We start from the raw sequence: 16766 nt of genomic DNA on the forward strand, positions 1-16766 counted from the left end.
TTACTTTTCCCCAACAGTCTAGATGAAAATAAAGTTCTTATAATCTACACTGATGCAGCTGCATACATGATTGCTGCTGTTAAATTGTTGAAAGTATTTTTCCCAGCCTTGCTCCATATCACATGTCTTGCCCGTGCCTTGAATCGTGTAGCTGAGACGATACGTCTCAAATTTCTACATGTAAATAAGCTAGTTTCAACCAGTAGAAATAGCACCTGCAAGAATCCAGTTTTTTCGAGAGGAACTTCCGAACGTACCACTTCCACCAGAACCCATACTCGCGGGGGAACATGGCTAGAGGTCGTGGAATATTACAGCGAGCGTTTGGAAGATATTAAAAACATTGTTCTTAAATTGCGGGAGGAAGCAGTGAGCATTACATCAGCTAACGATCTTCTAAAGGATCCAACAATTTCCAATGACACTGCAGACATAAAAATCTCACTACGCATTTTGGGTCCTTATTATTAAAGCTCTAGAGTGTTCAGGGAAACCAGTCTACATATAAGTGCGACTGATGGAAGAGGTCACAAAAAAATCAACTTGGTTCCAGGTTCTATTGGCATGAAAGTTGGCGAGAAACTAAAGACAGTGTTACAAAAAAATCCAGGACTGACCGCCCTCTGCTGGCGTCATATCAGGTAAATCAACAGAACATGAGGGTGCGGTCTATTGCCCCTAATACCGTCATTTAAATTTTCTCCGGTGACATTTGTTGACATGGAAGGCTCATTCTCGGTATTTAAGATGCTATTAACAGTTTGTCAAGGGAAAATCTCGAGGAAGTGTTAGTTATTTACTGTGACTGTAATAACTGACATTGACAATAATATAATGTGGATTTTCCTCAATCTACGAGGCGTGTTTTATAAGTAAGTACCGTTTTGAAAATAAAAAAAGACATGCTAAGTTATCTCAATAATTTTATTTTTACACGAAAGCCTGTACCATAATGTATTTTTCTACATAATTTCCGTCAATACTGAGGCACTTGTCATAACGATGTAGCAGTTTTTTAATACCCTCATCATAGAAGTCTGCAGCCTAACTTGTTAGCCACTGCATCACCACTGTTTTGACTTCGTCATCGTCTTGAAGACGCTGACCGACCAGGTGTTTCTTCAAGTGCAGGAACAGATGGTAGTCACTGGGCGGACGATCGGGGCTGTACGGAGGATGATCTAGAGTTTCCCATCGAGATCTTTGGTGTGATTCGCCACATGCGAACGGGCATTGTCTTGCAACAAAACGATGCCCTTGCTCAACTTCCATGGTCTGTTGCTTTGATTCAGGTGTGACGTAGGCCACCCGTGTGTCATCGCCCGTAAAAATTTGGCTTAAGAAATCATCACCGTCGTTGTGGTACCGCTCAAGGAAAGTCAATGCACTGTCTAAACGTTTGGTTTTGCGCACATCCGTCATTTTCGGTACCCAACGTGCGCACAATTTTCGGTAATTCAAGTGCTCGGTCACAATGCCATACAAATGACTACGAGAAACATTAGGAAAGTCGTCCCGCAAGGAGGAAATCGTAAAGCGTCTGTTTTCTCTCACCTTATTGTCCACTTTCTGCCCCAAACTTTCATTATAGACGGAAGGACGCCCACTCCGTTGTTCGTCGTGCACATTTGTGCGGCCATCTTTAAATGCTCTGACACACTTTCTCACCATTCCATCATTCATAATGTTATCTCCGTAAACTGCACAGATCTAACGATGGATATCGATCGCCTTTAGGCCTATAGCACTAAGAAATTTTACAAGAGCCCGTACTTCACAGTCGGCGGGACTCACGATAACCGGAGGCACCTTAAACACTAAGTACACAACGTAAACAAGGAAGAATCACACTGTACTGGCGTCAGTGCGTAGATTAAGGTACAGGCTTTCATGTAAAACTAAAATTATTGAGATATCTTAGCATGTCTCTTTTTAATTTCAAACCGGTGTTTACTTAAAAAACATGCGTCGCATTTATCTTTCTAGGCAATAAGATCTCGGAATTCGGTCACCTATTTTCTGATTTTTATAACCCATTTTTCTAAGTGATAGAACCTAAATTAAGATTTTTAGAACCCAAAACTTCGAGGTCTAGTCATCAAAATAACACTACTTGCAACGCAGCTCCTGCAGTGCACAGTATGAACATCAGTCCTATAAAGTTGGGTACCCGAGAGGCTGGCTCAAGTAGCGCAAGTTTTAATCATAAGCACCCGCTGGTGCTGCCGCTGTTGCTGCTAGTGCTCGCCTTCGCCCCCTGCCCCCGGCGTACCTTGGTGGCCTTCTCCATGGCGCCCGCGGTGCCGAGCAGCTCCCCGCGCTGCAGCTTGCCCTGCAGGTAGAAGGCGCCGAACAGCGGCGGCACGAAGGCCAGCACGAGCAGGCCCAGCCGCCACTCGTAGTACATGGCCAGCGCCACCGACAACACCAGCGTGCCCAGCGACTGCGTGATGGTGCCAATCCGCTGGCCCGTCGCCTGCGGCACAGTGCGGGAAGATGAAGTGAGTGAAGGGGCAGGAAATCTATGTCCTGACTGGTAGAAGTAACATGTGGTCAAGGGGAGACGAGACTACCCTCTGAACATCTGACGCTTCAAATGAACAAAGCTTCATGAAAATTGGAGGTAAAATACAAAAAAGGCTTCAGGTTGGATGAAACATTTCAATAAGTTACCAGAGTCACGAAAAATGTGATGGCAAAATCCTTTATAACATCCCTTCAAGTTTTCATAATATGAGAATCCACAAGATTGTGACTCTTGAAGAAAGAGCTTGTGCAGCATCAGATTTTTTTGCTTATCCTAGCTCTTACTTCATATTTATGGTTTCAGAAGAGAGAACCTTGTTTAGTATTATTTACCAGGTGATCAAAAAGTCAGTATAAATTTGAAAACTTAATAAACCATGGAATAATGTAGATAGAGAGGTAAAAATTGACACACATGTTTGGAATGAGATTGGTTTTATTAGAACAAAAGAAAAACAAAAATGCACAAAATGTCCGACAGATGGCGCTGGACAGCAAAACGTCAGTGACTGCGCATGACAATCGTTATGCTTGGCCTCCCAGGTCCCCAGACCTCAGTCCGTGCGATTATTGGCTTTCGGGTTACCTGAAGTCGCATGGATGCTGAAAGACAACATCCGACGCCAATGCCGCACCATAACTCCGGACATGTTTTACAGTGCTGCTCACAACATTATTCCTCGACTACAGCTATTGTTGAGGAATGATGGTGGAGATATTCAGCATTTCCTGTAAAGAAGACTATCTTTACTTTGTCTTACTTTGTTATACTAATTACTGCTATTCTGACCAGATGAAGCGCCATCTGTCGGATATTTTTTGAAGTTTTGTATTTTTTTGGTTCTAATAAAACCCCATGTTATTCCAATCATGTGTGTCAATTTGTACCTCTCTGTCTACATTATTCCGTGATTTATTCAGTTTTCAAATTTATACTGACTTTTTGATCACCCTGTAATTGAGATAACAAAATTTATGTGTTCATTTGGTGGCACACAAAGATTTGAAAAATGCTATACAAAATAATTTGGAATTTTATTACTTTCTCAGTTTCGAATTACGATTACTGCACACTTCATTTTTCAACACAGATACAAAGGATTTCCCACTTTTCTGTGGAAAAGATGTACATTTTTACAAACCTGAAAATTATGCATGCATTGTGTAATTATCAGAAAAATAAAAGATATTAAGTATACACAAACAGCAAAAAAAGTTTAGCATCACCACAGTTCGCAAAACTCCTTACGTTGGCTGTGGATATTGTATCACAGATAAAGTCCCTTTGACTGTTCAGAGATGTCACTAAACCAGCCCAAAGATGTAAGCAACCACTCACGTGCAACACCTACTAGACGGAGGGGTCCGACAGCCGATCAGCTGCAGTCAATCCACCAGGAAGGAGGTACACTGCTCGCGTTGTGTGTAGCTCAACCATGCCTAGACGGTGAATGTCGTGATTCGATCGCGTCCGCATCGTTACGTTGAGCCAGGAAGGTCTCTCAACAACGGAAGTGTCCAGGAGTCTCGGAGTGAACCAAAGCGGTGTTGTTCGGACATGGAGGAGACACAGAGAGAAAGGTACTGTCGATGACATGCCTCACTCAGTCCGCCCAAGGTCTACTACTGCAGAGGATGACCGCTACCTACGGATTAGGGTTCGGAGAAACCCTGACAGCAACGCCACCATGTTGAATAATACTTTTCGTGCAGCCACAGTACGTCGTGTTACGACTCAATCTGTGCGCTATAGGTTGCATGATGCGCAACATCCTCCCGAGGTCCATGTCGAGGTCCATGTTTGCAACCATTACACCATGCTGCATGGTACACATGGGCCCAACAGCATGTCGAATGGACCGCTCAGGATTCGCATCACGTATTCTTCACTGATGAGTGTCACATATGCGTTCAACCAGACAATCGTCGGTTCAACCCGGCCGGGCTGGACGCCTTAGACATACTGTCCAGCGAGTGCAGCAAGGTGGAGATTCCCTGCTGGTTTGGGGTGGCGTTGTGTGGAGCCGACGTATGCCGCTGGTGGTCATGGAAGGCTGTGCGATACGTGAATCTCATCCTCCAGCTTATAGTGGAACCTTATCGGCAGCATATTGGCGAGGCATTCGTCTTCATGGACGAAAATTCGCACTCGAATCGTACACATCTTGTGAATGACTTCCTTCATCATAACGACATCGCTCGACTATGGCCAGCATATTCTCCAAACATCAACCCTATCGACCATGCGTGGGATAGATTGAAAAGGGCTGTTTATGGACGACGTGACCCACAATCAAAGGGATCTACGAAGAATCGCCGTTGAGGTGTGGGCCAACCTGGACCAACAGTGCCTTGATGAACTAGTGGATAGTATGCCACGACAAATACAGACATGCATCAACGCAAGAAAACGTTTTACTGGGTATTAGAGGTACCAGTGTGTACAGAAGTCTGGACCACCACCTCTGGAGGTCTAGCTGTATGGTGGTACAACATAAAATGTGTGGTCTCCATGAGTAATAAAAACAGCAAAAATGATGTTTATGTTGATCTCACTTCCACTTTTCTGTACAGGTTCCGGAATTCTCGGAACCGAGGTGCAAAATAATATATACAGGGTGAGTGACCGAACGTTACCGCTGGATATATTTCGTAAACCACATCAAATACTAACGAACCGTTTCCACAGACCGAACGTGAGGAGAGGGGCTAGTGTAATGGTTTAACACAAACCATACAAAAATGCACGGAAGTATGTTTTTAACACAAACCTACGTTTTGTTAGCACATCTCCGATACACACGATCCAAGAGAAGTGGTACTCAAGCGACAACTTTAGGATACAATATCTCCGGATGTAATTAACATTTTACAATGCAACAAACGGCACTGATTACGTATTTCTTTACATGTTCAGATGTGCTAACAAAATTAACGGGGTTGTATTAAAAGAAAACGTAGGTTTGTCTTAAAAAACATACTTCCGTGCATTTTTTTATGGTTTGTATTAACCAGTTACACTAGCCTCTCTCCTCACGTTCGGTCTGTGGAATCGGTTCGTCAGTATTTGATGTGGTTTACGAAATATATCCAGCGGTAACGTTAGGTGACTCACCCTATATATATATATATATATATATATATATATATATATATATATATACTCCTGCAAATGCAAAAAAGAACACATTGACACCGGTGTGTCAGACCCACCATACTTGCTCCGGAAACTGCGAGAGGGCTGTACAAGCAATGATCACCAGGAACCGCGGTGTTGACGTCGAATGGCGCTAGCTGCGCAGCATTTGTGCACCGCCGCCGTCAGTGTCAGCCAGTTTGCCGTGGCATACGGAGCTCCATCGCAGTCTTTAACACTGGTAGCATGCCGCGACAGCGTGGACGTGAACCGTATGTGCAGTTGACGGACTTTGAGCGAGGGCGTATAGTGGGCATGCGGGAGGCCGGGTGGACGTACCGTCGAATTGCTCAACACGTGGGGCGTGAGGTCTCCACAGTACATCGATGTTGTCGCCAGTGGTCGGCGGAAGGTGCACGTGCCCGTCGACCTGGGACCGGACCGCAGCGACGCACGGATGCACGCCAAGGCCGTAGGATCCTACGCAGTGCCGTAGGGGACCGCACCGCCACTTCCCAGCAAATTAGGGACACTGTTGCTCCTGGGGTATCGGCGAGGACCATTCGCAACCGTCTCCATGAAGCTGGGCTACGGTCCCGCACACCGTTAGGCCGTCTTCCGCTCACGCCCCAACATCGTGCAGCCCGCCTCCAGTGGTGTCGCGACAGGCGTGAATGGAGGGACGAATGGAGACGTGTCGTCTTCAGCGATGAGAGTCGCTTCTGCCTTGGTGCCAATGATGGTCGTATGCGTGTTTGGCGCCGTGCAGGTGTGCGCCACAATCAGGACTGCATACGACCGAGGCACACAGGGCCAACACCCGGCATCATGGTGTGGGGAGCGATCTCCTACACTGGCCGTACACCACTGGTGATCGTCGAGGGGACACTGAATAGTGCACGGTACATCCAAACCGTCATCGAACCCATCGTTCTACCATTCCTAGACCGGCAAGGGAACTTGCTGTTCCAACAGGACAATGCACGTCCGCATGTATCCCGTGCCACCCAACGTGCTCTAGAAGGTGTAAGTCAACTACCCTGGCCAGCAAGATCTCCGGATCTGTCCCCCATTGAGCATGTTTGGGACTGGATGAAGCGTCGTCTCACGCGGTCTGCACGTCCAGCACGAACGCTGGTCCAACTGAGGCGCCAGGTGGAAATGGCATGGCAAGCCGTTCCACAGGACTACATCCAGCATCTCTACGATCGTCTCCATGGGAGAATAGCAGCCTGCATTGCTGTGAAAGGTGGATATACACTGTACTAGTGCCGACATTGTGCATGCTCTGTTGCCTGTGTCTATGTGCCTGTGGTTCTGTCAGTGTGATCATGTGATGTATCTGACCCAAGGAATGTGTCAATAAAGTTTCCCCTTCCTGGGACAATGAATTCACGGTGTTCTTATTTCAATTTCCAGGAGTATATATATATATATATATATATATATATATATATATATATATATATATATATATATATATAAATTAAACTAAACTTTGTTTCTTTGTATTTTAAATGAAATGAGGAATATTAGAAGTATTTTGCCCACATGTCCTTTCCTTTTCTTTTGATATCCCGGAAGTATTTAACATCAATATTCTGGTGACATTGAGATGTGTAGTGGAATTATTGACAAGAAAGTAAGCACTTAAGATGTGTTTAAAATTAGGTTTTTTCATCACTTAATTATATAACTGATAGATTATAAAAGTTGTGGTGCTTTCATTTTTGCTTTAAATTTTACTTGATATATGGTGGTTGTAATGTCGGATGTAGTTATGGTATGGCAGCGAAAGTTGGTAGATATTCCTACGCGTGATAAAGAACCAATTTACACTGGGATAAAATTAATTCCGATTTTGGCCAACAGGAGCAAATGTAGCGCTATGAATGGAAGGAAGACGTACAGAAATGTTTCTATATGTAATGGACTAGAAATGAGACGTGGGCAAACAAGCTCAAACAAATGAGAAAGGCATAGTTTTGACTTTCATTTTAACTGCCGCTTGCACAATTTATTCAACATACCTTCGGATACGTCGACAAGGTTTGCACTTGGTGGCCAATATTGAAACAAATTTTTTGCCAGCGTTCATTGGTTCCCCATTGACGCGTAAGCATATACCGAATTGCGTTGCGTACGATAATTACAACCCAAAACCGAATCTCCCTCAGTAGCTGCACCTTTATTATAACCACCCGCTACTTCAAAAAGACCAGCGTTCTCCCCAGGTTGATATTTATCATAAAAACTTTCTAAGCAACAAAATTTTAATCAACACGAGCAAAGTGGAAAGACACATATGCCACAGTCACATTTATTTTTGGTGATAACATCTTTAGAAACAGTACCCTAGTAGATTTGTCGAGATCCTTCCTCTAGATCGTACCACGTTGGAATGAACACATTGAGCCCTCCTCATGCTATGGGCTGTTTGTCTAGGAATTCGGAATGCTGCCACGTTCATCAAAAGTAACTTCACCAAAGCGTATGCTACACCCTGACGCATAATTTTAATCACAGGAAGGGATTTAATTTCGACGATTACGGAAGTTCCCTCTTTTCGTGGCAGGCGAAGGGAAATAGCAAGTAGAAGCGCAGCAATTAAAATGCGTCCCTTGATGAATAATAATTTCTGGTCCCAGTTGTCCACAGAATGCTTCAATATGCGTCATTTTCCGTGAACTTAACGCAGGTACGCGAAGAATTTAGCAACGTCAACGAAGTAGCTTCTCTTAATTATAATCACACTACAAAATGATTTTCATAAGTGTCTTCGCACGTTGCTTGTGGTCATTCGAATATTTATGTATATAATGCGTTTATGATAGATATGATACTGGGAAATGTACCGGTTCTATTGACATATAAAGTCTTGTGTCTGCATCTATTCATTAACAAGAAATTAACCTTTAAATAGTGTGCTTCCTTTAAAAGCCTGCTCTTTGTTATACACTCATGTGCCAAAATACTGTCATTACTGTGGAGTCACAGTTAAAACCTGAAAGTACTTTGTATTCATTTCCTGCACTTTATGGCTATGTTCAGCTGCTTTATCTGTGATTGATATTGTCAGTTTTTTACCGTTTATATTGTGTTAAGTGATTCTCTTATTACTTATCACATTTATAGACTCACGTGTGGTAAACTTCAAAAAAATTTATAACTATTAATTACCATTCTCGACGTGGAATCTGTTAATTGCTTTATGGGTCATTTTTTATTCATTCCGTCAGTTTCAAAACGCCGCTGATACAAATAAGTTAAATATAGTTCAAAGTCAATTTGTTTCCGGTTCAGCACCATACTGCCCTCAGCTCCATGGTTCGTACCGTTCCAGAGCGTTCTATAAATTGTTCCACGTATACATTTAAATGTGCAAAGATTCCTTTTTATGTCGCGATCTATTTTTTGATATATTTCACACCCAAGACAGTTAAAACTGGATACCTGCTTCGATGTTTTGCTCCTACCTCAGTTTTTGATGTTATCGTGTTTTTCACCAGAAATTCCATTGAGTTTGATTTATGAGTAGATAAAATCACCCCATACTCGTCTGCCGTATTTTTGAGATGTATAGCCCTCTTTAAATTACTATTACTATTTTATTATTATGCTACAATTGAAAATATTTGCTATTTTAAAAACGAGCTCGTTCGCATAGATAATCAAACAGTGCCGAGGAGTGGCATTAACCTTGTCTAACACATTTGTTTGTTTTTTGTGGTGCTCTTAACTGCTTCCGTGAGGCGAAAAGCACGGTAGTGTTTTGAGTTAGATATCTTTTCACTTTTTCTAGATTATCTGGTAACCCATTTCAGATCAAAATTTCCTATATCACGTCTCTATCCCAGGTGCCAAATATCATTAGAAAATTGATGAATGCAATATGAGTATCCGAAATTAAATTCCCTTCTTGTTTCAGTCACTAATTTCACTATAATGTGTGTACGTGCAAAACTCCTACAAGAGAGTATTAACAAGACGGCAGTGGGTAAAAACTGCTTTTTGCAGTCAGTATTTTCTTTTTATGTAACCAGCTGCACCAGGAAAAGAAGCCAGGAGACGTTAAGTGGAAGTATATAATATTTAGTGGAGATGCTCATTTGTTACCGAAACTTCCGTTTCGAATGTGGTTGCCAGAGGCTACAAGAACCAGTGTATGCTTGTGAGTTTCCTTTCACGATAAGTATTTGAGGGATGTTTAGACGGGTTGAAATGAGGTCGTTCATACATCCGCCATCGTCTCTCACCAGGGAACAAAGCTACTGCTTGAGCACGTCATTCTATTTCTTGTTCTTTACAGTCTCAAATGTGATCGACAGCTGCAACAAAGCGATGCCCCATAACATTGCTATTTATGTCATGGTGACGTGGTTAACACTTTGTGAGCGTCAAGCTGTATCACCTAACCAACTGGAAAATGGTTCAAGTGGCTCTAAGCACTATGGGACTCAACATCTAAGGTCATCAGTCCCCTAGACTTAGAAACTACTTAAACCTAACTAACCTAACGACACCACACACATCCATGCCCGTGGCAGGAATCGAACCTGGGACCGTAGCAGAAACGCGGTTCCGGACTGAAGAGCCTAGAACAGTTCGTCCACAGTGGCAGGCTAACGAACTGACTTTTTGATTCGTTGAATGAGTTGTGGCATCTTCGGACAAACTGTGATCAATATCCTAGAGGAGGCGGCGTTTGAGCGATCACTGATCACGGTATCCTCTCTCAGTAGTCTGTTTTCAGGTAACCTATTGCTTCTGTGAGGATCGTTATTTTCTTGCTACTGCTTCATGTGTCAACTGTCTTAAAGTGTTCGTATTTTTAACTGGATTTCTTCTCATGTTCCCATTGTGTGTATTCTTCGATGTAAGCCGTTATCTACAATCATAAGTGTGTTGTTGGGATGCTCAGCCATCTTAAACATGCTCTTATTTTTTTTCGTCACTTCTACCCTTCTGCCAATTTTTTAAAATACTCTGTGTTAAATTACCCTCTCATTATTTTCGCAAGAGGCTTTTTCTCGACATTTTCCCGCTTTGTTGCATTCCTTGGAAGAAGGCTCTGAATTTGAATTTCGCTGCCAATAATCTGCGTATACAATGTTTCGGTCTTTTGTATGCTAAGAAGTGATCTGTAGGCCTAATACAGTAGCCAACCGATCACGACTGAATGACTCCTCGTAACATGTACAAACAACACAAATATTTTTACATATTCAACATGTTTCTCAACGACGATGATATCTTAATTTCTTTACCTTTCAGTATGCAATTTTCACTCTATCAATTAAATCTGATATGGATTTGCAGTTCTATCAAGCACTGAAACTTTTCTATACTATCAGGCAATCCAGCCTGGATCTTTCGTCCAGGAACCGTCGGTGTCTTCTCAGATAACATGCTAATCTCGCACCTCTCATGCCTATGGAAGACTACAGAAAATTTCTCTTTTTGTTATGTGGCTACGGCCCTTCTCATACTAATTTAAAGTCATTATCCGTTCTTCTTTCCCTCCCCCTCCCCCCTCCATGTACCATGGACCTTGCCGTTGCTGGGGAGGCTTGCGTGTTTCAGCGATACAGATAGCCGTACCATAGGTACAACCACAACGGAGGGGTATCTGTTGAGAGACCAGACAACTGTTTGGTTCATGAAGAGGGGCAGCAGCCTTTTCAGTAGTTGCAGGGGCTACATTTTGGATGATTGACTGATCTGGCCTTGTAACATTCACCAAAACGGCCTTGCTGAGCTGGCACTGCGAACGGCTGAAAGCAGGGGGAAACTACAGCCGTGATTTCTTCCGCGGGCATGCAGCTTTACTGTGTGGTTAAATTATGATGACGTCCCCTTGGGTAAAATATTACGGTGGTAAAACAGTCCCCCATTTGCATCTCCGGGCGGGGATTACTCAGGAGGACGTCGTTATCAGAAGAAAGAAAACTGGCGTTCTATGTACCGAAGCGTGGAATGTCAGATCTACTATTATTCAAGGCTGGAGTAGCATGGAGAGCTGCATCATACCCGTCTCAGGACTTAAGACCACAACAACAACAACAACAACAACATCCAGTCTTCAGTCATAATAGTTTGTTTGCTAAATTCGTTCCTTTGTGTATGCTTTTCTCTGTGGCTTTGAACTGCCCTGTTTTCTCCTAAAGGACAGCTCAGAATTTCGTCTCACTACCGTCCAACAAGCTTCGCCCACGCGTCCACGGAAAAAATACCTAGTTTAGCTCCTGGCCCAATAGCGTGGCCTTAGCTCCCTCCCCGGTATGTTGTCAGTGTGGTCTCTGCTCACCCCCTGTATACTGACAGATTGGTCTGTGCTTCCCCCCCTTCCCCCCCCCCCCCCTGTATGTTGGCAGAGTGGTCTCAGCTGAACGCCCTGCATGTTGGCAGGATGGTCGCTACTCACCCCCTGTATGTTGGCAGCATCTCCAGAGAGGCGTGCGCACAGCGCCCCTGTACTGTTGTTTTTGTCGTCGAAGTAGGCCACCTCCTGGCGCAGCATCGCAGAGAACATCAGGCCTCGGAAGCGCATCGTCAGTTTCTCGCCGGCGATTCCGTACAGGTACGTCTAAAGCAGAGGAGAATGTGGCTACTTTGTTGAATGAAAATATTGCAGACAAAAACTATCTGCCATGGAGGTGGCTGTCATTTAAACTTCAGTAGTGATTAACAAAGGTAATGTTAGAATTTATGTAGCTATTTGCTCCATATTGCAGACCTGGAGGAACGTCATGAAACCCATGACGACGCCGACGATGACGAAGAGCAGCGAGAAGTAGTCGGTATCCGCGCGTATCTTGTCAGGGTCGTCTTGTCCAAGAGTCTGCGAACAACATTTTTACTTCTTTACTGATTTTCAGAGCCAGTTGTAAACCTCAGAGAAGAGAAAAAGCAGTTTACAAAAGAGCAAAGAACTGAAACTGCCTGGCAGATTAAAACTGTGTGCCCGACCGAGACTCGAACTCGGGACCTTTGCCTTTCGCGGGCAAGTGCTCTACCAACTGAGCTACCGAAGCACGACTCACGCCCGGTACTCACAGCTTTACTTCTGCCAGTACATCGTCTCCTACCTTCCAAACTTTACAGAAGCTCTCCTGCGAACCTTGCAGAACTAGCACTCCTGAAAGAAAGGATATTGCGGAGACATGGCTTAGCCACAGCCTTGGGGATGTTTCCAGAATGAGATTTTCATTCTGCAGCGGCGTGTGCGCTGATATGAAACTTCCTGGCAGATTAAAACTGTGTGCCCGACCGAGACTCGAACTAGGGACCTTTGCCTTTCGCGGGCAAGTGCTCTACCAACTGAACTACCGAAGCACGACTCACGCCCGGTACTCACAGCTTTACTTCTGCCAGTACCTCGTCTCCTACCTTCCAAACTTTACAGAAGCTCTCCTGCGAAGCTCTCATTCTGGAAACATCCCCCAGGCTGTGGCTAAGCCATGTCTCCGCAATATCCTTTCTTTCAGGAGTGCTAGTTCTGCAAGGTTCGCAGGAGAGCTTCTGTAAAGTTTGGAAGGTAGGAGACGAGGTACTGGCAGAAGTAAAGCTGTGAGTACCGGGCGTGAGTCGTGCTTCGGTAGCTCAGTTGGTAGAGCACTTGCCCGCGAAAGGCAAAGGTCACGAGTTCGAATCTCGGTCGGGCACACAGTTGTAATCTGTCAGGAAGTTTCATATCAGCGCACACTCCGCTGCAGAGTGAAAATTTCTCATTCTGGGAGCAAAGAACTATTAATTTGTGCCAGTCTCTGAAAATAAGTAAACATTACAGTGAACAAAAATTAGAAAACATATGACAGTTCAAAATAATTAAAGGTCTCTGCCTACACATGAAATTTAGATCCGTTAAGCAGCAGGTATCTTAAAACAAGTTTCAGTTTTCCATGGAGTTCTATGTATTCAAGACACAATAACTAATGAAAAATGTTATAATGTTATTAATGCTACCAGAAAAAGACACATTATATCATTGGATGTACTCCTTGTATCATCACCTCCGTAAACGCCTTTCTGTTCACTATCAAATTTACTTAATGAATACTCTTAAAAAAATAATAAAAATTTTGCTTCCTCATCAAATACGGCAATAAATGATGTATAAAATTTTTTATGGAGGGATTAGTCATGAAGATGTTGTACCAGCAAATAATTAACGAATATAGTTATTGGAACAGCAACTAAATATGTATGAAATTCCAAATAAAGCACGAATATCGCGTGAAAATGGTACCTAAAGTGAAAATATATAGACATTATTGTCCCCCACGGCTTACACTGTCCGATTTTTTTCACAAAGATAGAACATACAGTTTGATCAAAAAATCTGATTCCTTTTATGGCATACATATGATAATCTTGCAAACGGCAGTCAATCAAGTGAAAGAAGAAGATGGTATTGGAAAACAGTCATACGGAATTTGTTTCTTCAATACATCTCCTGTACCACCACCTGTTATCATTGTCATACTTGATTTGTAATTCGCCTTCACTTGACGTTATCATTTCTTCTTTCGTCTGTGTTATCTGTCAGTTTTCTTCTGCAACACTAGTTCAGACAGCAACTTTGTACTTTTTTCATTAACTTTCGTCTACAGAGTTATTCAACTATCTCAATTTGCTTTACACGTGTCATGTACCCTTGTATATCATCGTAGGCATAGATAATATTGTTTCTGTAACTATTGTGGAGGGATAAACTATATCTCACAAACCATCTGGCACACTAGTACAAGAACCGTATCAAGATTATTCAAGAATAGTATGAACTGAGGTTATCTCGAAATACACTTCAAAAACCATATAATGATACTCGTTTTATCATTTAACTTGCAATCCTGTAAGTCTCCCACGACTATAAGGAAACATACTCCCAATGTTTTACCTGCATACATCTCACATCTTCTGCCTAAGAAACAATAACCGACTCGCCGTACCTGGCAAGGACACACCTTCTGATATCTCTACCCACCCATTCATATTTAACATAACCCTCCTTCCTTCTACACATCAGTGCTTCTCTATTATTCCGCTCAATTCCCTCCAGTTCAGGAAGCTTACAATGGATTCCTTTTCCGAAACTAACGTATCCGCATTTTTCCCTGGTTCGAGAAAGTATTATCCACAGCATCATTCTCCATCCGACAAATCTATAGTTAATACACGTTGCTGTCCCCATATGAATAATCTCATTCGCTTTCCACCGGCCCGTGTCACATCTATGGCATCAACATCACATAGCGTTAAACTTATACGAAAAATCGTCATCTCTAATTATTCGAGAGTTGTGAAAAAAGGAAGTTCCGATCGGTTGCGAAGTGGAAACCACAATAAACAGTTGTTGCAGCTTTGCAAATTTGCACTTGGCAGGTCTGTAACTAACATATCCCCATTTTCCCTACTTTAAGAAAATATCATCTACAGCACCATTCTCCATCCAACAAATCCATAGTTAGTACACATAGCTGTCCTCACATGAATAATTTCATTCGCTTTACACCCACACGTGACACATCTATGGTGTTAGCATCAAATAACGTTAAAATATTGCGAAAAACCTTGATCTGTAAGTATACGAGGTATGTTCAAAACGAAATTCTGTTACACGAAGCTAAATCACAAATGGCAGTGGTTCACAGGTTGCTTTGGTTTTTCCAGCCTTTTCAGTAAATTTTGATACGCCACTTTCGTCAAGATGTAAGAGGTTCAGTGCTCTTTAGTTAGTGTACTTTTACTTTGTCATGGCAAAATCTTTGACGAGATAAAAGCGACGAAGTTTGCCGTTTATGGTTACCTTTCGCCATCGATGACGGTAAACTTTCGTAGGGTGAATTTGAACGTGTTTTTAAGCAATGAAAACAGCTCATGTTATTTACCAAGCTGGCTCGCAACAGTTTATTTTGCTCCCAGCTCGCAGAATTGCTGCTCAGCGCATTTTTATGTGACGAGGAAGTCGTCATCGACACAAAGGCTTATTTTATTGACTACAGTTGCTTCTAAGGACTCAAAGTCTGGTCAGCACCTGGGAAAAAGTAAACATTACCGGAAGGGCGCTCGGTTGACAAAACTTGTTATTAGTATGTGCACAGCCCAATTTAGAAGTTTTAGGACAATCTGTAGTGTTACGAGGGATCCAAAGGAAGAGAACGACTCACCCCAATGAGATCACCGAAGATCACGGAGAAGAGCGGCATGGCGAAGCCGCTGACGACGGAGGCGACCGTCGCGATGACGAGCAGCAGCCACTCTGGCCGGTTGACGCGCAGGATCTTGAGGATGCTGGCCGTCTTGACGGTGCCCTCCACGTAGTGCTCCGCCATGAGCCGCTGGCCCTCCGTCAGTTCTTCGTCGTCGTCGATGGCTGACGAGGCATTGCTGCGTACGCTGATCATCCGCTCTGCCTTCATGTGTTCCTTGCCTGCAAACGCACGTTTCAGTTAGGTTCCGCTAGGTCTACTTTCATGCCCCCAACCAGGTGCAAATATTCTCTATGAATGGTAGTTTAACATTTTTCTAAAGTCAAGGCCAGAAATAGTTGAGCGTGTATCGGCTTAGAACATCCCACCAATACGGAGGGTCAACTTACTTTACGCATATAACGCAAAAGGTCCAATGAACTTTCCTATATCATCGTACCTAGGCCTCCCATACTTCGAGAACGTGGAATTTCTCGCGAAAGCATTCACCCACCACAGCCACTTCCAACAAACACGACGACGGAGACTAGCACAGGAATGTACGATGTTACGTGGAACCTCCACCCTGCCTCCTCCCCCCCCCCCTGTCCCCCACTACATTCCCGTTTCCCGCCGCTGTACAGTTCCACATTGTATACACTGATAAGCCAAAAAATAATGACCACTGCCCACCGCGCGGTTGGATATCGCCTGGTGGCGTTGCGGGAACGTGACGCGATAGTGAAAGTATGTGAGCGGAGCAGAGACGAATGGGTAATCATTGTAGCTACAATGTGGGCCTATGAACTGGTATCTCGAAAACGGCGAAGCTTGTCAAATGATCACGTGCAACTGTCATGGTAGAACAACAGTGAAACTTCGATTAGGCCATAAATGTGAGACCTGAGTTTCCC

At 43.5% G+C, this 16766-nt stretch overlaps 1 protein-coding gene across 1 annotated transcript in view; it reads right to left on the minus strand.

Annotated features, from left to right (window-relative positions):
• LOC126199230 (ATP-dependent translocase ABCB1-like) overlaps positions 1 to 16766 on the minus strand; it is a 169509-nt gene that overhangs the window by 44453 nt on the left and 108290 nt on the right. The window contains exons 13-16 of the mRNA XM_049936022.1: positions 15832 to 16094; positions 12399 to 12503; positions 12087 to 12248; positions 2273 to 2476 (exon numbers count right to left, since the gene is read on the minus strand). Of these exons, the coding sequence (XP_049791979.1) occupies positions 2273 to 2476; positions 12087 to 12248; positions 12399 to 12503; positions 15832 to 16094 (734 nt within the window). The remainder of the gene's footprint in view (positions 1 to 2272; positions 2477 to 12086; positions 12249 to 12398; positions 12504 to 15831; positions 16095 to 16766) is intronic.

The sequence above is a fragment of the Schistocerca nitens genome, chromosome 8 (genome assembly GCF_023898315.1).
Source record: "Schistocerca nitens isolate TAMUIC-IGC-003100 chromosome 8, iqSchNite1.1, whole genome shotgun sequence".
Classification (NCBI taxonomy): domain Eukaryota; kingdom Metazoa; phylum Arthropoda; class Insecta; order Orthoptera; family Acrididae; genus Schistocerca; species Schistocerca nitens.